This window comes from Gavialis gangeticus, unplaced genomic scaffold (genome assembly GCF_001723915.1).
Source record: "Gavialis gangeticus isolate Ggan-Ray unplaced genomic scaffold, GavGan_comp1, whole genome shotgun sequence".
In the NCBI taxonomy this organism is placed as follows: domain Eukaryota; kingdom Metazoa; phylum Chordata; order Crocodylia; family Gavialidae; genus Gavialis; species Gavialis gangeticus.
The window spans coordinates 6,788,498-6,811,645 of record NW_017728993.1 but is presented as its reverse complement, the minus strand read 5'-3'; the positions used below and the strand labels follow the sequence as shown (position 1 = coordinate 6,811,645).

The following is a 23,148-nucleotide window of genomic DNA, read 5'->3' as shown; positions in this document are numbered from 1 at the left end:
GACTGCCCTCCTCTTGCTCCCCGCAGCCCCTTGAAGACTGGAACTCTGCCAGCCTGCAGAGAGCTCTTTGCAAAAGAAGAAAATCTGCATTTTTCCATTAAAATGAAAAATCCGTGTTTTTCTCAGTTAAAAGAGGGAAATCCGTGTTTTACCATTTTTCAGTGGAAAACAAAAAACCCAGATCCTGTCTTATGTGATAGAATCTAACATTTTTGATACGCCTTTGAGGGTAAAAACAGATGCTGTTTTTGTTGCGGCACCATCTGTGCTAGAATGTGTTCTGGCACAGCTGATGTGATTGAGCAGTAAAAACAGATGTCACCAGGGTTGCTGTTCCTCTGCTTCCCTCTGAAACCCCAGGAGTGTTAGCAGCCCAACCCTATGGCACAATGGCCTCAGATACCTGGGCACACATTTCATGCTGCTGTACCCTGACCCTGCAGGAGAATTCCCAGGGCACACAATAAGCAAACAGGCATCCACCCCATAAGGCATCACAAACCAGATTTCATTGCACAAGCATTTTGGGGCAAGTGGAGTGCAAGAAGTTTGCTTGAAACTTGTGCCTCCATAAACGTTTTTATGGTACAAAAGCAACTTCTGTTTGCACCCATAGAAGCAATAGACATAAAAATAATGTTAAAGACTGTTCTAAATATTTGTTTGAAAGGTAGCAGATTTTAATGACCTGGAACTTGAGAAAGGTGCCTCTTTTATATGTTTATGCATTAAATGAAAGGATAATTCAATGATAAGTGTATGTGTTTACATTTCAAGAGTATCTTGCTCTCCATGTGCAACCGTTGAATTGCATGGCATTCAACCCTGATGGATTTTCTATTTTCTGCTTTCCTTTTAATTTCAACTTGTATAGAATACTGGGGTTAACACCTGTGTAAGGAAATATGTGCTCCTTTAACGAAGGTCCTGCTGCTGCTAGGCTGCTGTTTTAGCTTGTTGGATTACTGTAGCAGTGTGATCTCTCCCTTTAAGTCGAGTAGACAGCAACTCAGCAGTGAGTGACTAGTTGGCAGTTAAAAACCCAAGGGCAGAGAGAGCAGGTAGCTCAAGCTGGAGAAGGGCAGCTGTGGCCAGGAGGCAGACTGAAGCTCAGAAGAGCTTGCTTCTAGGAAGGGCCAGAATTAAGGGCTCTTGCCTGCCATCTGAAGAAAGGCCAAAGGTTTTCCTTTGCTGGTTTGTCTGCTGTTTTAGGCAAGGATTATTGTTGGTGGTATGAGGGCTCCCAAGGGAACAAAGCCAGCTGGCAAGGCTGCAGGCACTCAAACCCATTTATGGACTGGCTGAGGGGCTCCTAAGGGGACCAAGCCCATCTGTGTGGGAGCAGGCACACCAACTCACTTACAGCGATCTTGCAGTGAGGGAGCATCCGCCACAAATAGAAAGGAACACTGGTCTTGTGGTTAATTAGATTGGATTTGGAAGATTTGGGTTCAGATCCTTGCTTTGCCTGTGTGTCGTTTGATCTCTGTGCTTGTCATTTGTACAATGGGGATGATAAATGTTCATAGATGTAGGGTTGGAAGGGACCTTGCAGATCTTCTAGTCCGACCCCCTGCCCTGGGCAGGAGAGAGAACTGGGCTAAAATGACCCCAGCCAGGTAATCATCAAGCCTCCTCTTAAAGACCCCCAAGGTAGGAGCCAGCACTACTTTCTTTGGAAGTTGGTTCCAGATCCTAGCTGCCCTGACTGAAGTAGTGCTTTCTAATGTCTAGTCTGAATGTACTCTCTAACAACTTATGGCTGTTATTCCTTGTTACTCCGGGAGGCACTCCCCACTGGTCCCCCCTAGTAAGTTTATAGACAGCCACCAGGTCCCCTCTCAGCCTTCTCTTGTGGAGGCTGAACAGGTTCAGGTCCTGTAGCCTCTCTTCATAGGGTCTGCCCTGCTGTCCCTGGATCATATGAGTGGCCCTCCTCTGGACCCTCTCAATGCTGTCTACATCCCTCCTGAAGTGCAGTGCCCAGAACTGGACACAGTACTCCAGCTGTGGCCTGACCAGTGTTGCATAGGAGGGGGGGAATCACCTCCTTGGCCCTGCTTGTGATGCAGCTGTGGATGCATGACAAGGTGCAGTTAGCCTTACTGACGGTGTCCTCACATTGGTGGCCCATGTTCATCTTGGAATTGATAAGGACTCCAAGATCTCTTTCTGCCTCTGTGCTTTCAAGAAGGGAGTTCCCCAGCCTGTAGGTATGGTGCTGGTTCTTACTGCCCAAGTGCAGCACCCTACACTTGCCAGTATTGAATCCCATCCTATTCTCATTTGCCCACCCCTGTAACCTGTCCAGGTCCAGCTGCATCCTGTCCCTCCCTTTTAGTGTGCCCACCTCACCCCAAATCTTGGTGTCGTCCACGAATTTAAACAGGGTGCTTTTCACACTCTTGTCCAAGTCGCTAATAAAGAAATTGAACAGTGTGGGCCCAAGGACTGAGCCCTGGGGGACTCCACTGTTCACATCCCTCCAGGTCGAATGTGACCCATCCACCACCACTCTTTGAGTGGTTCATTTTCATCTTTTTCTTTAAAATAAACTTTTCAGGGCAGGGACAACCTGTTACTATATATTTACTCAATTGGACCCCAGTATTACCTGGGGCATCATGGTGCTGCCATAATACAAATGACAAACTCTAGGAAAACAACAGAGCAGTTAAGATGTATATGTAGTGGTCCTTATTTAAAAAGTCAGCACTGGTCCACAGATATCAGATATCAGTTTTTCTCTGTAATCTGACTGGGAAGTAACTGTTATAACTGGTAGTAAAGGCAAAACTTTTTTATTGCTACATGCTTAAAAATACTCTAAAACCAAACACTCATTATGCTTTCTGTATCTCTATAATTATTATGCATAGTCGTGTTAGAAACAAAACAGCACTTCCTCATGTTCCATCCCAAATCATTATGTAGAAACATCCAAGTTGGCAGGGATAATTTAGTAACCTATGCATCAGTTTTGCCATTTCTAACCTCCTTAGAGTTACAGGTTCAAATTCTAGCCAGGTTGTAAAAGCTGTTCATTTTTTCAAGACAGATTTAATCAATATATTTATTTTGTGTGAGACAAGGATTTTTTGGGGTGATTAACTTTTATTGGACAAGCTCAAGGGTTGGAACAAAGACAAAGAAAGTTAGACAAGGTTTTGAATGCAAGGCATTCTTCATCAGGTTCTGATCATTCCTGGATCATCACAGCTACAACATCACTCTAACACTACCATTTACTCTGTGTGTAACTTTCAAATGAGAACTTAAAAACAGAAATCCTGTGTGCACACTGAAGACTTTATGCCATCCTGTATGGACATAATTATTATGCATAGGCATGTTAGAAACAAAAAAAACACTCCTTCGTGTTCCACCCCAATGAAAGCACTATGTAGAAACATCTAAGTTGGCAGGGATAACCTAGTAACCTGTGTATCACTTTTGTTATTTCAAACCTCCTAAAAATTGCAGGTTCAAATTCTAGCCATGTTGTGTGTGTATGTGGATGATTTTCTGTGGTATTATTAGTTAAAATTTGATCTTTCTCAGCTGGCCATTGTGTTCTTAGTTAAAACTGTGATTAAGGAGACTTCTGTTTTCTACCCCAAACTCCCTATGTATACCAGTGCACACATATCCAAATTACACAGCTTACTGCTGATATGTTCATTCTCTGAGGGTACGCTATCCCACCAAGCCGTGTGTGAAGGTATGTCCACCTGGTGGTTGGAAGTGAGATTGCAGAACGCGAATGCGCACTTTACCTAGTTTTAATCTAGCTGGCTCGTCTACCAATAGCAGCCTGGGCTTCAGGATGAATTAGAAAAGCCCAACTGTGACCCCTGGTAGTAATATGAGCTCTCATGCTGACTTTTTGGCTGCTTTAGGTTCAGGTACATAGCGATGCATCCCTATTGAGCATAGACATATCCTAAATGTAAGTAAACAGCTTGCTTGCCTTGTTCACCTTTATATTTAGTGTTATAATTCTCTGGAAGAGGGATGTTTTCTCTAAAGCATCTCTGCAAAATCTGTCATAATGACTATGTTGCTATAATTTCCTGTGTGTTTAATAGTTATTTAGACATTTCTGAATATTTTAATCAGTTCTTTGGAGCTGCTGTGTGCTGGTCAAGAAGATGGGAAAGAAAGCCTTTTTTTTGCTGCTCTGATTTCAGTGCACTCATCTAAGTGTATTGTTACTAAGGGGTGTTAGGCTGTGTTAAAGTTAGCAGGTGCTGTGAGCAGTCTCATGTTAAAGGTTAATACTCTCTAATGGGCACCTCTCAAAACTGCCGCTAGAAGGATGGGGAGGAGGGTTGTAGCTAGGAGGTGCCTGTCCCTCTCTCTGGCACTCTAGTCACAGTATAGACTGGGGGAGGAGAGGGGAAGGAGGCAAGGTGGGTAAGGACCCTCTTGTGCTGCTTGAATCATTCCTCAAACATCCTGATTGTTCCCTGATCATGCCTCCGATTGTGCTGCTTGGATCAACTCCTCTGCCCTGATTGCCCTCTTTTCATCCTGCTCCACACCCTCTCCCGCTGCTTGGATCACCCTCCTGCTGCCCTGATCAGCTGTAGAGCATCTGTGGCAGCAGGGAGGTGGTTTCCCTTTTCTTTCTGCTCCCAGGCTCCCTCCAGCCTGTGCTGCCTCTGTGCTCCTGGAACTAGCTTGTGTGCCCCAGCTGGAGCCTGAAGCTGCCTGCTCACCCACCAGCTCCTGCCTAGTGATTGCCCAGCTGCTTCCAGCAGGGGAAAGGGGAGTGAGAGGGGATGAGGTGGAGGGAGGAGGAGCTGCTGGACAGCTGTGGGGGGGGCAGGTGGACATGGGCCTGATCTGGGTACATGTGGAGCTTCTGGCCCCACCAGTGGAGCAGCCAGAAGTTGTTAAGGTAATTCAAGGTAGCACTATTTAAAGACAATCCTCACTTCAAGCAGCATCACTTTAAGACACCTAGAAGGCACTTGTTAATTAGGTGTACTGTGTGGACACACACTTTAAGTGCTCTTAGTGTGGTCTGATTGTGTAACCTCACCCATAGAATGTCTTCTGTGTATTTATTGATCTGATAATGCATATGGCTGGCTTTTATTTATTTTATTTTTCTCTTCTCCCATGTGGTATGTAAGGTTGCTAGCATCTCCTAACTTGTTAAAAGAGGATCCCAGATGATTTCTTTTATAAAATATCAGGACAGTTATAATGGAGCTTTATTTTATCCTAGTTTTACTATCTTTTCATTAAGAAAGGGCACTTCTCTTTGCATAAATGGTCCATACTTACATACATAAACTTTTGGTAAAAGCAATGATAGTAAAACTACCAGATCATATTTTTGCAATTGTTGCTGCTTTTATTATTATAAAGCAAAATCATTTAGCATTCCATGTTTGGCAGTAACTCTTGTTTTCTTCCAGAAGAAAAATGATGACTAGCTTTCTTACAAAGCTCTTATGATCCCAAGGAACAACTAACTTGTTTATTGCATATTTTGGTAAAGGGGCAGCTTCCCCTCTTGGCTTGCTGATACCTTAACATTTTCCACAAAGTCCCAACTACTCTGAAAAGAGTCCCAGTTTTAAAATATGCTTTCCTGGCATTTATTTCTCTCTTGGAAGACTGGAAAGCAATCTAGGATCAAATGCCAGGATTCTTGTACTTAAGCCAGGGAGTGATGAAATTAATGGCCTTGAGGAATCTATAACAAAACAATAGCTCACATATGGCCCTCAATAACTCAAGCATTAAAAAAATATTTTGATTCCCCCACTCGGATTGTAGTGATGTGAAATAGCTCTGATCAGAAAGTGCTTCATACTGTCCATAACAGAATGGGTCTGAAGTACAGAGATGAATCATATGGGGTTATGAATATATAATGTTATATATATAACTGTGTATTTTGAAGGAGTGTTATGATTCCTGAAGGTATATGGGTTTTAACTGACTATATCCTGGGGGAAATGTTCATACCAGCGAGGACTGATTCACAGATGAATCCTGGCATGCTGACTACAGATTTACTCTTTGGTTGGCAGCGTGTCACAGACCCACAGGATTTTCTGTGCTCTTGCCTCCTACGATTACAAAGATGAGTCTTGCAGCTCCACTACCCTGAACCCTGGGGCCTGGTTTTAGCACACCTATTCCTTATTGAAGCTCTCCCAGCTGGGTCCAAGAGAACACTGATCTCCTGGTCAGTGAGTTACCCCACTTGGGAATTATGCAACCATCAGCTGCTCCTTAGTGAGGCAAAAAAGCCTTATCAAAATAAGATGGATTTCATTAGGCACCTGGAGCACAGCGTGCAGGATTCATTCCTTTGAAAAAGCCAAGTTTGCATGCATGTCCATGATGGCAGTGTTATGTGCTTCTAGCCAGAACATCTGGGATTTCATTTCTTCCCCATCTTTTCATAACTTGCTCCTTTGTTTCCAGCTCTAAATCATGCTGCTGTCACATTATGCCTCTTTTGGCTGCTGGTAACTTAAAGCCAATATCCAGCCATTGCTCTTCCACTGTATCTCCAAGATAGTTCCTTTTGTATTCAGAAAGTCCTTGACAGTGCTTTTGTATCAGCTGTTATGCATCTGTGAGTCCCACATGTCTCTGTCCCTTGAAGGAAGTAACCCTTTCAATCTTGGTAGCTAACAGTACAATAGCAAATCAGGAAACAACCAGGCATGCCTTCATAAAAATAGTGCAGACATTTCCCATATTCTCTTTGTTGTGTCCTCTGGATACAGATACAAATCCTTTCCTTTTGTAAACTGTTAACTTCATTGTACTGTTAAATTTTGGCTTCTTGGAGAATTTTAAACCTTTTTTCTTGCAGAGACTCTTTAGTTGGGCTTCTCCTGGTATCCTGTGAGTTCAAATTTCCAGCTTGCTGCTTTGTACCAAATTTTGCCCATACTTCTTTTCCACTTTTTCCGCATAGCTACAGGTGCTTACCTGGAAAGGCAGTGAGATGCCAGCTAAGGAAGTCTACCTGGACTCACTGTTCTGGAAACTTTTGTATTCCTATGATGTCATTATAGCCAGAAAACAAATGAAAAAATCGAAGTGGTTGGGAGAAATAAACCATGTCTGTTTACTTCTACAGAAATGGCCTTCCAAGAAAAACATTTTACTGAACAAAGGAAGAACCCTTTATGTCTGTCCTGGGGCACATGTAGCATATATGCTGAAGCATTTCAGTTTGTGACTGTGAAAAGCTAAATTTAGCAATTTAGAATGGGGAGAGTGTTGCTTCTTTAAATAAGTCCACTTTGGGTAAGCTGCATAAAATAAACCTCAGAAACTTTGTAAGGAATGCTACTATTGTAACATGTCATCATCTGAAAAACAGAACAACTATGCATAAGAATGGTATTACCAATAGCTCATGCCTATAGATTATCCCTGAGCTAGAAATATGATGGTTAGATCTGGAAAAGGTTAGATGTGGGAGGTGGGATTTGGGTTTTGGGTTTGAGACCCAAATCATCAGGGTTTGTGTTTAATTAGCCAGAACATTCTGGAACTACTGCTTTAATATTTTGTCCTGGAATAAAGGAAACCTTGTGAGATCAGTTTGTCTCACAACTGATTTCATGATTTGCCAACTATTTTTATTTGGAAATGGTGGCCACGAAGAAACCATCCCTGGAAACAGGGACCCATTCAATTTTAAATCTGACTTGTAGCCATTGGCATGTCATCAGTTAAGGAATATAGGCGAAATCCTTCATGGATTTTGAAGGGTACTGTGTTCAGAGCTCTAGTTTTGACCCATCCCTATTGAACAGCAAGGTGAGAGCCCACTCATAAATCCAAAGAGCTCATTCAATGTCCAACAATTATTTGATTTCCTAATTGTATCTAGTGTAATTATATTTAATGGATTTTGCATTAGGTCCCAAATGAAGTTATAGGAAAGACTGTAGTAACTCGAATGATCTTTGGTTCAAGTCTTTGATCTGTGGGGATGTGAGGTAAAAATTGTACTGTAGGCCATAAATATTGGATTATAATTCTTATGCTATATTCATTGTATTGGCTCTCAATGTGCACAAAGGGTAAATAATCTAGGGATGCCTCAATTATATATTATTATGGCTTGCTATTTTTATAAAAGATATATCATTACATTTTGAAACATATTAACAATGGAAAATAATTTTATAAGCCATATAAACTGTGTCAGATCTGGAGTTCAATTATGCATTGTTGTTAATTTGTTACGGATTGTTTAGGAGAATAATTATGAAATGGGTGAGTGATAAGAGTAGACAAGCAGTAATTTAAAAGGAATTTTTTTTTGAAGTTTTAAAAGAAATATAATACAGGGAAGAAGCAAGACAAAAAAAACAGAATAACAAAAATGTTACAAATAACTCCAGCACTGGATGCTCAGACTGGAAAGTATCTCCAGCTTAGAGTTACATAACTGCTGTATAGGGCTGTGCGAAACAGAAGCGTTTTGTTTTGGCCAGCATTTTGACGTTTCAATAGAACAGTGTTTTGTTTGGACTTTTGTTCCGAGTCAAAATGGCTGTTCTGTTTTGTTCCGTCGAAACGTTTCGCCCATAGGATATAATGGGGAAGGTTGAAACAGGCTATAACTTTGTCATTTCTGATTTGGATAAAACTTGCCAGAATGGTAGCCTCTTCTGAGGACATGATTTGTGCCAAGTTTCAAGAAGATAGGTGCAGGGGGTTCGGAGAAACTGCACCCTGCTGAGGCTATGAAGCCTGCCAAGTTTCAAGGAGATAAGTACAGGGTGTTGGGGGAAACTGCACCTCAAGCTGCGGACAAGCAAAACTCATAACAGATGATCCTGTGTGTGTGAAGGCACAGCAGGATGAAAGCCGCAGGGGTGGTGGCCCCTGCTGGGAAACTGCACCTCAAGCTGTGGACAAGCAAAACTCATGACACGGGTGCTTGTGCAACTGTGTCTGTCTTGGGGCATTGGGGTGGGGGGGAACTACTGTAGGCCTGGCTGCTAAGCTACTGTGTTACCAGTTGCCAATTAATCATGATTCGCTCAGGGACCAGCTCAATACACAGTACCTAGCTACTACATAATGACTTAACAAGCATGGATTAACACCTACAAAATTACAGACTAAGGAGAGGAAATAATCAATACAGACAATCAACTGCCCCAAGACGGACACAGCCAGTTGCACAAGCACCCATGTCATGAGTTTTGTCTGTCAGCAGCTAGGGGTGCAGGGCCCCAGACCCCCCCCTGCACTGATCTCCTTGACAGCTGGCAGGCTTAGTGGCCGCAGCAAGGCCTAGCGGCCAGGCCTGCAGTAGTTTCCCCTCCCCCGTGCCCCAAGACAGACACAGTTGCACAAGCACCCATGTCACGAGTTTTGCCTGTCAGCAGCCAGAGGTGCAGAGCCCCAGAACCCCTGCTCCTATCTGTTCAACATCTGGCAGGCTTTGTGGCCACAGCAGGGGCCACTACCCCTACAGCTTTCAGCCTGCTGTGCCTTAACACACACAGGATCATCTATGTCGTGAGTTTTGCTTGTCTGCAGCTTGAGGTGCAGTTTCCCCCAAACCCCTGCACCTATCTCCTTGAAACTTGGCAGGCTTTGTGGCCTCAGCAGGGGCTAGCATGCCTGCAGTTTTGACCTTGCTGCAGCTTAACACGTACACGTGACATGAGTTTTGCTTTCAGGATTTTGGGGTGCAGTTCCTCTGAACCCCCTGCACCTATTTTCTTGAAACTTGGCACGCTTTATGCCTTCAGAAGGAGCTACCATTTCTGCAAGTTCTATCCAAATCTGGCCAGAAAAGACAACATTATAGGCTGTTTTGACCTTCCCCATTATAGCCTATGGGCAAAATGTAGAAACAGCATCGAAACAGCGAAAAATTTCGACTTGCGTCATTTTGTTTTGAGGTTGTTTCGACCATTTCTGTTTTGTTTCGATTTTGCTGTTTTGACCTCAAAACAGGTCAAAACAGCGTCAAAACATAACTGGTGGCGAAATTTCGCACAGCCCTACTGCTGTATCCAAGAATCATTGAACTCTGGCAAAAAATGCTTTATGACTGTCTATACTGACAGATAATAGCCCTGAATATTCATAAATCATTTGACAATTCCTCAATACTGCAAGTGCTTAGGAAGAAGATTCAGTCACCCACTATTTCCTAGAAGCTTAGTGGAGCATCCTCAAAAATGGCTGCTGGAAGGTATTGTATATATTGATATAATCAAAATAAAATAAATATATGTGGGGCAAAGCAAAGTCAGAACCTAGTTTGATAAGAGATCCATGCTAGTAGATCTTCATTTCCGGACCAAGGCCTTATAATGGCATTCACTGGGACAGATACGTGCTTTCCTGACTAATCACTCAGCCCCAGAATGTGAAGTTTTGCAAGCAACTGAGCAACTTGTATTTGCTGCATTAAAAAACACCCCCAAACTCCTACAATGAACATTTTTCCATAAAATATAGAATTGCCTTTCCCTCCCCTAGATTAAATATAACATTAAGTCACATTATCTATGGGTGCGGGGGATACTTTACAATAATTATTTTAGAGTTATCAAAAGTATTAGGTTTTTTTGGCAAAAAAAATGTGGCAAAGGCAGTAAAGAATGCACAATTACATGATATAAAAAGGCGCTGAATGTTTCCATTTGTATAACTTGCCTGGTTTGGCAACTCAGGAGAAGTTTGGCCAACCAGATTTGTGCCATTCAACTCATTACATTAAGCAAGTGTATGTTCTTCTTTGTACAATTGAATGCATACACCGATCACATTTTAAGAATGCCTTCTTTTTTTAAATATTCTTTTTGGTTCAGAGAATTGAATTTATTTAAACCTACATTCTAATGTGACACCATACATCTGCCCTTTATATTGCATAATACACGATATCCATATCATACTGTTTTATTTAGAAAACATCATTATTTCTCCTTAATATATCTGTGACGACTTGTTTATGTTCATTGTTTAAAACTTGTGAGGGCTTTATTAAACCATACATTCTTTTGAAAGTATTTGTAGTAACAGAGTATTCTTAGGCCGTTTGAAGGAAAGTGTTCCAACCATGTGAAAAATGCATGAAATCAAATCTAGAAACTTCAGCCAAAAATAGTCTCTTGGGTTGTGGTTCAGTTCTGAGAAGGAAACAATGCAGAATATAAAAGAGTTAGTTACTAGATATTTTCCAGGAGTTGGTCCAAAAGAAACTGTAGTAATGCCTGGGTTTGAATGAGATTTTTTTACTAAGAAAATATGTCAAATTATATAAGAAACAAACATGTTGTGCCTTCAAAGTAAACACAACTTCATTAGCTTATAAAACGTAGGTTCTCACACCAGTTACAATTCTGGGAGTATATTTATCAGATGTTTTGCAGCTACAACTTACACACAAACCAAATCTTGTAGCCTTTTTCACAAAAGCCTAAACCTAATTCAGGGTATTGTGACAGTTAATATGACAACAGTTTTTGAAGTAATATAAAAGCTCATATCTCCTGGTTTAAATCAGTGTCTAACTACTACAAATTAGGATGAGATCTCCATTAGGTGGCAGATTATTCTGTATCTGCTTACCACGGGATTCCTTGTACCATTATCATAAGGATCTAGTTCTGGCCACTGTCTGACACTGCACTAGTTGGACTACAGGTCTCATCCTGTCTGGTAATTCCATTTTTCCTAGGGGACAAGACTCAATAATGCTGTTTCACCAAAGTGCTTTGCTACCTTTTTAAAAGAGAAAGGGGGGCGGTATTGGGGACCACTGGTTGCTGTAGTAGAGATTCAAGTAGAATATTTTATTTGATTGCTGAGCTTGAACATTGCTGTTTTCAGAGCAACCTCTCTGTTTCAAATAAGTCTTATCCAAAGCACAGGTAGGATATGGTAGCATGTGTAGAAGACTGTTGAGGAAATACTTTCTAAACGGTTATATTTTCCCAATGTAGATCCAATTTGTTATTGGAGGACATACCTACAAGTTCTCTAAAAGGCAATTACATGGTTAGTCACTGTACCAGCAAGGAACATGACAAGTATGAATGTCACATACCTTCAGTGAAACTCAGCTACACTTATATCTTATGGTTAAAGATCACAAATGGTGCAACAACTCTTTGGTCACCTTTACTGTTGGTCACACCCATAAATATTGGTAAGTGTTGATTTATTGTACACCTTTGTTATAGAGAGTGATACTGGTAATCAAATGTCCTCTTGCTACTGGATGAATCTTTCAAGAACCACAGCTAGGGCTGTGTTTATTCCAAGAGTGATGTTGTAGCTGTGGTGGTCCAGAATTTGTGAGAGGCAAGGGGAGGGAGGTGGAAAAACAGCGGGGGGAGATGGGGGGTGAGAGATTCTCAGGGATAGCAGACACTCCGATCTGCTGTTTTTTACTATCCCGTGCCTGGTTCCTGTAATCAGACGTCCAAAGACTGTCTTTCATTCCAAGGCTTGTCTAACTTTATCCCAACTACATAGTCCAATAAAAGATAGTGCTCTGAGAAATCCTTGCCTCTTTCATTTATTCTTTGGGTAACTTTTGCTCTCTGGACCCAACTAGTTTTGTTCCCCTTCTAGTGCAAATCGAGGAATGGGAAGGTGTCCTGGAGGCACTTGCCTTCTCACCTGGAATGGAGAAGGGTAGGACAGCTTGTGGAGAGCTCCTCTGTGCATGCATCCAATGGCAATGGTTAGCTGTGTCCTTTTTATTACCTAACTTGTAGTAAAAAGGAGGAAATTAGGTCCCCTGGGTTGGGTTTTATTAATTTCCTTTTTCACTGATGCTTTGCAAAAAAAATAATTAAAAAATTAAAAGCCTTTAGGATGAATTATTTGGAAGATGAGTAGATTATATGGATCACTGTATGCTGCTTTCTGTTTAATTATGTCATAGAAACAAATTTCAGTTAAACAGCTGCACCTGCCAATGTTAAAAATGACATAGATATAATTCATGTAATATGCTCTGAATAATAAGTAAAGTTAGATGCATTTTAAAAATGTATAATTTTAATAATGTGCTCTGCAATCAGTGAGCTCAATAAAAAGAATAATTAGTTTTAAAATAAAAAGATGAATATTAGCTAAGGTTGAGTTGTTTGCGCACATGAGCCATAGCAACAGAACACATGGCAACAGAACATGGAAACATTAAGTCCAATCATGTGACCATTCAGATTACACTGTAGCAAAGAAGCCTCTTTTAAAAAGAAATGCTTCTTTGCTACCATAACGAAATTTTGATGTCAAGATTACCTACTCAAGCTTGCTAAAGCTGCTTTGAAGCATTTGCTTCTGTTTGTTTCCTTCAAGAGCCAGTCAGGTTCAAACAGTTAGGGCTACTACTGAATTTAAGGTTTGGCCCTGAGTAGTTCAATAAGTTCAGTATCTTTGATAAGTTGAATAAGAGTCTGATAACCTTACTCAGCTCAAAGAGTATCTGTCTTACTCCTTGAGAATTATCACTGATATTCTTCAGTGAGACGCTTGTTTGGAAAATGGCCTTTTAAGGACCCAAGTCTGTGATCTGATCCACACAGGTGGACATTCGCACCTGAATTAAGCTTATTAAAAGAAGGCAGCTTCCCACAAGCTCTGCTTGGTCTGCCCATGCAGATCATAATGTAGGATTTAATTTTGTGTTTAAGATGGCCTTCTGAATCCCTGTTTAAGAAATTTGCAAGTTCTTTGTTTTTAGATGATATACATATGCTTGCCTATTTACTTAAATGTTATTTATTAAAAGTGTTAGTCCTGAGTGAGAGAAGCTTAGTGGTTTCCTTCATAACTATGCCCTAGAAAGATGAGATTAGCCATAGTTGTTTTAATTGCACAATGATAAACAAATGTATTTGGTAACAGCTAAAAGTAGAATACTAATGTCTTAACTTTGTCCAAGAGAGAGTGAATTTTATACTGGTGTAGTTATCATTCTGGGTTAAGCATCCACTTTTTCTCCTCTTTGTCCTTTTTTATCCCTGTTGAAGCCTTGTGAAATCTTCAGTATTTCTTTCCATCCAGGAGGGCTGTAATAAGGAAATTATGGTAGAATGGACAGGGCTACATTCAAAGCCTGTGGTTGAAGATGCTAAGAGAGCTTCTGCTTATTTAGGAGATGAGCAAATAGCCTGGCCAATATACCTAGCCCATAAGCCAGTGTTTTCCGGCTTTTGATATGTGGGGAGCACTTTTTTCCCCCTCACTTAACGTTTGTGGCACACTTTATTTGTTGGTCATGGCCTGGGTCTAGTCCATGGGCCTGTTCCTGCCATGTGGGGCAGACCCAGCAGAGGGCCAATGCTGCCATTTTTGGCAGCACACCAGTGTGCCGCAGGACAGTGTTTGGGAATATCTGCCCTACCCATTTTTAGCAAAACGCTTAAGCCAGTATTTATGCTCTATAAAATCAGGGCCTTGTGAAGCTAGAAAGTGATCCCTAAATAATTAAGCTAAACATAGCTTGGTTTTTAAGTATTTTAGTTAGAATACAGCTTGCAAATAATACTACACCACATTGCTTTTGTCTATGGAAACTGTATTTGAAGTGTAGACGATGCAGTTCTGAAAACATGTTTGGAGAGAAGTTGCTGATTGAGTGGTAAGTCCTAAAGATATTGTAGCTGGCACACACTGACAACAATCACTGCAGTGGGTGTAGTAATCATTTTAATGTTTTTGTACAGTAAAGCCTGAGCCTCCTTTGAACCTGCAGCTAGAAATGACAGACAAATGGCAGGTAAAGATCTGTTGGTCCAGCCCAGTACTTGCATTGTATGCCCTTCAGTATGAAGTGAAATTTTCTGTGAATTCTACTCAAAATACTTGGCAGGTGAGTCCATTTGTTTTGCTTGCTTTAAGGTGAACTAATCTAATTAACGTTTCAATACGGACAAGTGCAGGGTGCTGCACTTGGGCAGTAGGAACCAGCAGCACACTTACACAATGGGGAACTCCCTACTTGAGAGCACGGAGGCAGAAAGAGATCTTGGAGTCATTATTGACTCCAAGATGAACATGGGCCGACAATGCGAGGTCATGGTTGGCAGGGCTAACCGGACCTTGTCGTGCATCCACAGGTGCATCTCGAGTAGAGCCAAGGAGGTGATCCTCCCCCTCTACGCGACGCTGGTCAGGCCACAGCTGGAGTATTGTGTCCAGTTCTGTGCGCCCCATTTCAAGAGGGATGTGGACAACATGGAGAGGGTCCAGAGGAGGGCCACCCGCATGATCTGGGGACAACAGGGCAGACCCTACAGTGAGAGACTGCAGGACCTGAACCTATTCAGCCTCCACAAGAGAAGGCTGAGGGGGGACCTGGTGACCGTCTATAAACTCACTAGGGGGGACCAGAAGGGTTTGGGGGAGACGCTGTTTCCCCTAGCGCCCGCTGGCATAACAAGGAGTAATGGGCACAAGTTGATGGAGAGGAGGTATAGATTGGACATCCGCAAAAACTACTTCACAGTTAGGGCGGCTAGGAGCTGGAACCAACTTCCAAGGGAAGTGGTGCTGGCCCCTACCCTGGGGGTCTTTAAGAAGAGGCTGGATGCCTACCTGGCTGGACTCATTTGAGTCCCGTTTCTTGTTTTGGGGTTTTGTTGTTCTCCCGCCCTGGCGGGGGGTCGGGCTAGAAGATCTACTAGGTCCCTTCCGACCCTAAATCTATGAAACTATAATTCTTTATTTAAGCAAAATCAACTACAACATTTGGTCTAGATCCCACAGTGTCAAAAATCTATTGAGATGCTAATGTAAGAATTACTCTCTAGGGCTAAGTACAGACAGTCAAAAAGCCCAAGGCTGAATTGATTCAGTCTTTGTAAGTTAGGCTAAGCTGCAGAGTTTGAACCAACAAGCAAATGAACACATTCACTTTTGATTTAGGAAATGCAGCCACATGTCTGCAGTGGCTGAAGCCAGAAGCCGGGGGGCACTAGAGCATGGCAGCCAGCCACTCCAAGGCTTTTCCGCCCTCCCTGCTGGAGCAGAGGACATGGCCAGCCCCAGCCCATGCTCTGCCTGGGTCAGGGTGGGGGAAGGTGGTAGCACTGAATTCATAAAACCTTGAACAAGAATAGTTCTTTCTCTGACAAACTATAAACTAAAAATTATAAATACAGCCTGGGAAGTGAGTTTGTTTCCTTTTCCTGTTGCCCCTGAGGTCTCTGGTTTAAACCTCTGTTACAGGTTTAAACCAGTGTCTGATCACTTAAACCAGTTTATGTGTAACTTGTGTCCCTAGCCTAGGGCAGCTACTAGTTCCCGTTTCACCAAACCTGCTGAAATCTGCAGTGGGCTTTGAATTTGAAACTTACAGCATTCAAAGCACTTGTCTCTGCTAAACGAGTTAAAGGACTGGAATCCTGGAAGTCTCAGACTTTTAATGTGGAACAAAGTACCATTTACTTGCATACCAACACACCCGCTAATATCCACTACTCCCTCTTCCTGGGCAGGATTTTAGCCTTTTTGAAGTTAAAAGCAAAGTTTCCTTTACCTTCACTGGAGCTAGGTTTTCACTCAGTTTGTGTGTGTGTTGTATTTATTAATGAATTATAATTACAGCACACACTTTTTCTATCTGTGATATAAGAGGATCAGATGTTTAATAGAACCCAACTAAATATTGTAACTATTTTCTACTGGTTTGTGACTTACTAAAACTTTGAATAAACAGTTCTTTTAAACTAAAACTCTACTTGTTCCTTTGACTCCTCCATTCTTGTGAAGTGTCATAAAATAATAATGGCTTCTGATAACTTAACAGGTGGTTAAGACTGTCTTAGAAAATTCCCTGACTATAGACGATACGCTGCTTGGTTCTTCATATTTAGTTCAAGTACGGTGCAAGCGTCTTCATGGTCTGGGATTCTGGAGTGAGTGGAGCACACCATACAGTTTAAACACAGAAGGTACGTCATATACAGTCATTTAAATAGCCATTGTTTGGAATGCAATTGTTTATTTTGTGGAAATGAATACATGTGTGCTTCTATTATTTAATGTGCTTTACTTAGTAGCCATTATAATCCAAAATACAGGCAGTCCTTGGACTTACAACACAATTGGTTCCTGAAAACCGCATCTTAAGTCGAAATGTTGTAACTCGGAATCAATTTTCTCATAAGAAAAAATATTATAAATGGGGGATTGATTCCTGAACCAAGGCCCGATACCCTATTTTCACCAAAAATACCCCAGAATTTTGTACTCGATCAAATATAGATGAGTAATATAGCTACATTAGTGTATTTATATTGTAAATAGCAATCATTGATTTGGAAGGACTTCTTTGAGGTGACTTTGCTGGACTTTTTTGAAAGGCTCTTGGTTGGACTTTTTGAAGTGTTCTTGGCTAGAGTCTTCTCAGGAGTCTTGGCTTCAGGTTTTTCTGGAGTCTTGTCTGCTTTCTTAAAGAAAGTGTCCAAGGAAGTTTGGACGGATGTTCTCCAGGGAGATGAGCAATGCAGCGAACTTGTTCACAGGCATGGTGTTGCATCGGATCTAGTGTTGTAAAGTCGAAACTGACATCATAAAGTTGAAATAGGGTGTCAATTTATAAATGTTGTAAGTGCGAAATATTGTAACTCAAAACGTTGTAAATCAAGGACTGCCTGTACTACAATGGATTAGGTAAAAAGCGTGCATAGTAAATTCTCTAAAGGGTGCACTAAGATTTGGCTACGCATCTTATGATAATATATTGTGATTTGTAAAGTAATACCTGGCCCATTGGAGATTCTGGTGTCACATCATATATTTCCTCTAATAATCCCATTGCACATCTTTGAGATGTGGGATTGGGTTGCTGTGCTTTGGATCTCCACAGTGGATCTGTTCACTTTTTAGCTTTCTGTTGTTTGGGTGAGTTCTTAGCCTCTAGCCTCAGTTTGTGGGCATGCAGTCTCTGTGTGATATCTGTCTTCAGAAGTAGGACCCCACAGTACAAACTGCTGAAGCTGCAAGGCCAGTTCTGAATTCCTTTATGATAGTTGAAGCCAATAACAGACTTTGCAAAGGAATTTCTAAACTAATTAAACTTTAAATGAAAGATCTAGGCAAATCTGGTAAGCACCACTAGAAAGTTCCCCATTCATTGTGAGAAGCAAAGTATTTTTTGGAGTAACTGTATAGTTGAGAGCGCTCTTAGACAAGCTTTTGGGTCACCTGAATAATGGAATTTTGTGTCCAAAAGCTCGTCCAACATTTCTCCCAACTATACAGTTGTTCCAATAAAAGATATTGCCAAAAAAACCCTTTCTTCTTGCATGTCTCCTTGACCATCACAGCTACACCATTCCCACTGTTCCTTGCCCTACTTTCCTTGAAGCTGTTTGATATTATTTGGGACTTAGTCAGAATTCTAAAGTCCATGACCCCAGGGTCTAAGATCCTTTCACTACTCTTCTCTGCTTATAGACCTTACTTTCTGGTTCTGGTTTCCTTATGAAAAAAGCTAGTATGAGATCATTCTGTTAATAGGCTTTCAGTGTCCCGTGTATGATCAGCCTCAGTTCCCCATCAAATGAGCTGTTGTTTGGCTAACAGAGCCTAGGCCAGGGGTGGGCAAAATGGCAGATCCAGCTGGTGGCCGGACTCCATTTCCCAGCAGCCCCTGCCTGCATCGCTCCAACTGGTTTCCATGGAGACCCCACTAGTGGCAGGCCGAGGGCAGCAAGGAGTTAGGTTTTCCATGGAGACTGGCCCCAGCAGCACTAACAGGGTATGCATTGGGGCTGGGAGCTGCTCCAAGACCAGGGCTGGGATCCTGCAGCAGTGACAGAGTGGTTTGGAGCCAGGGCAGAGCCGTGATCCACTGCCTGCACACCCCTGTCTGGGGCATGTGGGCAGCAGATTGCAGTTCTGCCCCAGCTCCAGACCATGTTGTCACAGCCCTAAGATCATGGCTCTGGAGCAGCTCCCTGCCCAGCCTCCCTTTCCTGCTGGAGCCAGTCTCCATGGAAACCCTGCCCCCGCACTGTCACAGGCCCACTGCTGCTTGGAAACTGGCCACAGCGACATGAGCAGGGGCTGCTGGGAAATGGAGTCCACCACAGGCCCAGTCCAGCCCATGGGCCAGACTTTGTACATCCATGGCCAAAAATGTGGTGGCTTTGGGCAGATGCTACATTTATGTCCTGGGGTGCTTCCATTTGAATGGATGTTACTAAAGGTTCAGTGACCCTTGTTGTTTAGTCTCTAGTCTTCTGCTATATATAACTGTTTCTTCTGTATGTTTCAGTTTAATTTCAGGGTTACAGAGCCACACCAAAAGCAGAGAACAATCTTATGGTCAAAGTGATGGTCAAAAAAAAATAATGTTTTCAGTTTTTTGCATCTGACCCAAAACAGGTTATACAGAAGACCTTTCCTTCTTCACTGTATTCACCTTTTTTACTAAGTTTCAAATCTAATATACGTGAATAAGTGTGTTTTGTGTGTGTGTTTACACACACACACATACACATTAGGGATGTGTGAAGCTTCGGTAGCCAATTTGATTTGGAGGACATTTGCCCTGATTCAGGGACTGAATCTGAATTGAATAGGGAGACCAATGAAAAGCTCCGAATCACTTTGAAGTATCTGAATCAATTCAGAAAATTTTCGGAAAAGATTTGGCTGCTTTGGAGATTTGGCCATAGACCAAACAGGCAGCTGACTCAGCTGGTAAGTCTGTTGGGATGCGGAGGGGAGGGAAAGGGCGAGGGGGAGGGAGGGATTGTGGTTGGGGCTGGGACAAGCTGCCCCGCCGGGGCAGGGGGACATGGGATGCGGGTGCAGCAGCCCTGGGAGCGGGGGCTCTGTCCTGCTGCTGCTTACCCAGCTGGGGTGGGGAGGTGGGGGTGGGATGCGGGCACGGCTCACTCCAGGTGGAAGCGGGTAAGCGGCAGCAGATGCGGGTGCAGCAGTGCTGGGAGTGGGGGCTATGCCCTGCTGCTGCCTGGAGTGAGCTGCGCCTGCATCATTTCCCCCACCCCGCCCCTGCACCAGCTGGGCAAGTGGAAGCAGGGCATAGCCCCTGCTCCCACTACTTCAGTGTCTGCATCCCATGCTCTTCTGCGTTGGCTGGCAAACGGCAACGGCGACAGCACCTGCACCTGCCACGCCAGCTGGCAGGCGGCAACAGGGCAGAGTCCCCACTTCCAGCACTGATGTGGGTGTGGCAGTGCTGGGGGTGGGGTCTATGCCCTGCTGCTGCTTGCCCAGCCAATGTGGGGGGGTGGGGGTAGGCACGATGCAGGCTTGGCTTGCTCTGGGTGGCAGCAGGGCACAGCCCCCACTCCCAGCACTGCCATGCCCACATCAACATGGAGCGGGGGCTCTGCCCTGTCACCGCTTGACAGCTGGAGTGGCAAGGCACAGGCTGTGGGCATGGCAGCATTGGGAGCAGGGGCTATGCCATATTGCTGCTTGCCCCTTTCCACCTGGAGCAAGCCGTGCCTGCATCAGGCCCTCTCCCCCCACTATCCTGGCAGGGCAAGCGGCAGCAGGGCAGAGCCCCTGCTCTGAGTGCTGCTGTGCAAGGCATCCCCTTCCCCTCCTCCCGGCCCCAGCTAGGCAGCTTGTCCCAGCCCCAATTCCTCCCTCCCCCACACCCCTTCCCTGCCCCAACCACAACAGACTTACCAGCTGGAGGCAGCTGGCCTGCTTAGTCTATGGCCGAACCTCTGAAGCAGCACTGAATCTTTTGGATCAGATTCCAGTAAATCGAATCAAGACAGTGATTCGAATCTCCAAAATGAATCACTGTCCTCCAAATCAGCCGAATCCAAAGTGAATACTTGCCACTCCTCACAGGCCTAATACACGTACACACTCACACCCAAGTATGCTATGCATGTGTGTGTTTATGCATGCACACACACATCCCTAACCTCTATTTTATAGTTCAGGTTTTGTTTTAATTGTCCAGCAGTATAAGAAGTTAAATGGTTTCAGAGCTAGCAAAGACTTGCATGTAAAATGCAAACAATCATAATTAAAAATATGATTATTACACACATGAATAAATAATTTAGGACTTATAAAACAAGTATTCTTGACATGTTGCACAGTAATGGCTCCTCTGGAGTTAATTAAGTCTGTCAGCCAGAGGATGATCCTAAAACAATAGAGCTTACTAGCTCTGTTATTCTGAATTGTTACATATCATTATAACAGTTGACTGACTTTACAAATCGCCCTTTTTCTTGTAAGTGAGGGATATTGCTTATGTTTTCCCATGACATTTTCAACATTCGCCTCAGTTTATTTCAGTGACTCTTGCTAAAGTTATCTGCGTAGTCGTTGTTTGAATAGACAGGCATATATGTGTACTTTACAAACAAGGTTCTGCATTTGCGTGCAAACTCCGTGGTCAAAATGGTCTAACATGGGTGTCTAAAATTAGATGTCCAAATTACTAATTTCACCTCTTTAAAGGAGGCTGTCTTCAAAGGTCCTCTGAATCTTTTCATTACCAGGTTGGCTAATTACATGCCCACATTTGGCATTGGGTGCTTAGTTTTAGGCACTCATCCTGTACATACATATACCATACTGTAGCTCTAAATAACGACATAATTATAAATATGCATGTGTATATGGCTGCACATATATACACATTCTGAAAGGTTGCAGGCATATCTCAAAGTATACACAATTCATTGAAAACACCAAGATGCAGTAGATATATCTCTTTATTTAACATCCTGTTATTAATTGTATTAAATACTCATTTCACTGACAGAAAGTCATGTTGTGATGAGCCTGATGACAGCCTTGGAGTGAGTAATTTTTTCGCTGCAGGAGACATAAATCAGCCCATTTTCCAAATGAGTAGTGTTAGTATTAACCAATGGAAGAACAGCGCAACCAGCAGCACAGTTGGTAGCAACAAAGAGACTGGTAACAAAGAGGTTGCTTTGCATTCATGCAAGTAGATTAACACTTCTGAAATCACAGTTATATTTCTGTATGGCTGATAAGCATTATATTTAGGTCTGTTTATAATCAGAACATCTATGCTGATACCAAAGTGATGGTGTTTTGCACTGCTATTCAAAGGATACTTTATTTTGCAACTGCCCCCAGTAGTTTCTATGGAAGCTTCTGCACCACTGAAGGTCAGATCTGTTTTATTAGGTGCTTCATACACTGCTTTTTTTTTTTTTTTTTAATATAGTCCAGCATGTGTTTAACTCAGGGTGGGCAAAATTCAGCCCCTGGGCTGGATCTGGCCCTTCAGTGATTGGATCTGGTGAGCGCCCAACAATTGATTGCATCTGGCCTGCAATGTTCTGCATGGGACCGAGCCCCACCTGCTTCTGTCCAGGTCAGCCTATACTGTGATCTCCGGTCTACGCTGTCCTGGCCTCTATCAGTGCACAGAGGTTCCCAGCGGGGCTGCTCCCACTGCTGCAGCATCCACTCAGGTACTACTCAATAACCCTGCCTCCAGTGGCTTCTCCTCCTCCCCCTCCTCCTCCTGCCCCTGCTGCAGCGCTCTGGGCAGTTGGCAGTGCAGGGAACCTGTGGGGACATTAACTGGGCAGCAGATGCCCAGCCAGGTGGAGTGAGGAAGCTGTAGTTGGGTGGCTCCTGCCCCAGCATGCCAGGGCTCCAGCTTCTGGCTGCCTTCCACCTACTTTGCCTGCCCAGTGCAATGAGCAGTCATCTGCAGGTGGGAGCTGGAGCCTTATGTGCTGGGGCAGGAGCTGCCTGGCTGCAGCTTCCCCCTCAACTGGCTGGGCATTTACTGTCTGGCGCATTTCTTCATGGCTTCTCTGCCCTGCCTGCTGCCCACAGTGGTGCAGCAGGGGCAGGAGAAGGAGCTGCTGGAGGTGAGGGGGCTGAGCAGTACCTGGGCGGCTGCAGCTGCACTGGGAGCAGACCTGCTGGGAAGCTGTGCTTGCTGGCTGAGGCTGAGGCAGGCAGGAGCATAGTGCAAGCTGCCCTGGATGGGGCTCAGCCCCATGTGAAACACTGTGGGGGCAGTCATGGGGTGGACTAGGGGGCAGGTCACACCGCACCTGTACTGCCCAGGGAAACTCTGCTGCATGAGCCCTCCGTCCTCCCCTCAGTCCCCCCACTCACAGCCATCTCCCAGGTCCTACCATGTGGGCAGCCCCTCCCCCCCCA

At 43.5% G+C, this 23,148-nt stretch overlaps 1 protein-coding gene across 4 annotated transcripts in view; it reads left to right on the top strand.

Annotated features, from left to right (window-relative positions):
- The window catches only part of LEPR (leptin receptor), a 73,445-nt gene that overhangs the window by 12,572 nt on the left and 37,725 nt on the right, over positions 1–23,148 (top strand). For all 4 annotated transcript variants that reach the window (XR_002099626.1, XM_019528438.1, XM_019528437.1 and 1 more), the window contains exons 4-6: positions 11,970–12,175; positions 14,709–14,854; positions 16,793–16,937. Coding sequence is in view for 3 of the 4 variants with exons in the window: in XM_019528438.1 (XP_019383983.1) it covers positions 11,970–12,175; positions 14,709–14,854; positions 16,793–16,937 (497 nt within the window). In the remaining variant the exon portion in view is untranslated. The remainder of the gene's footprint in view (positions 1–11,969; positions 12,176–14,708; positions 14,855–16,792; positions 16,938–23,148) is intronic.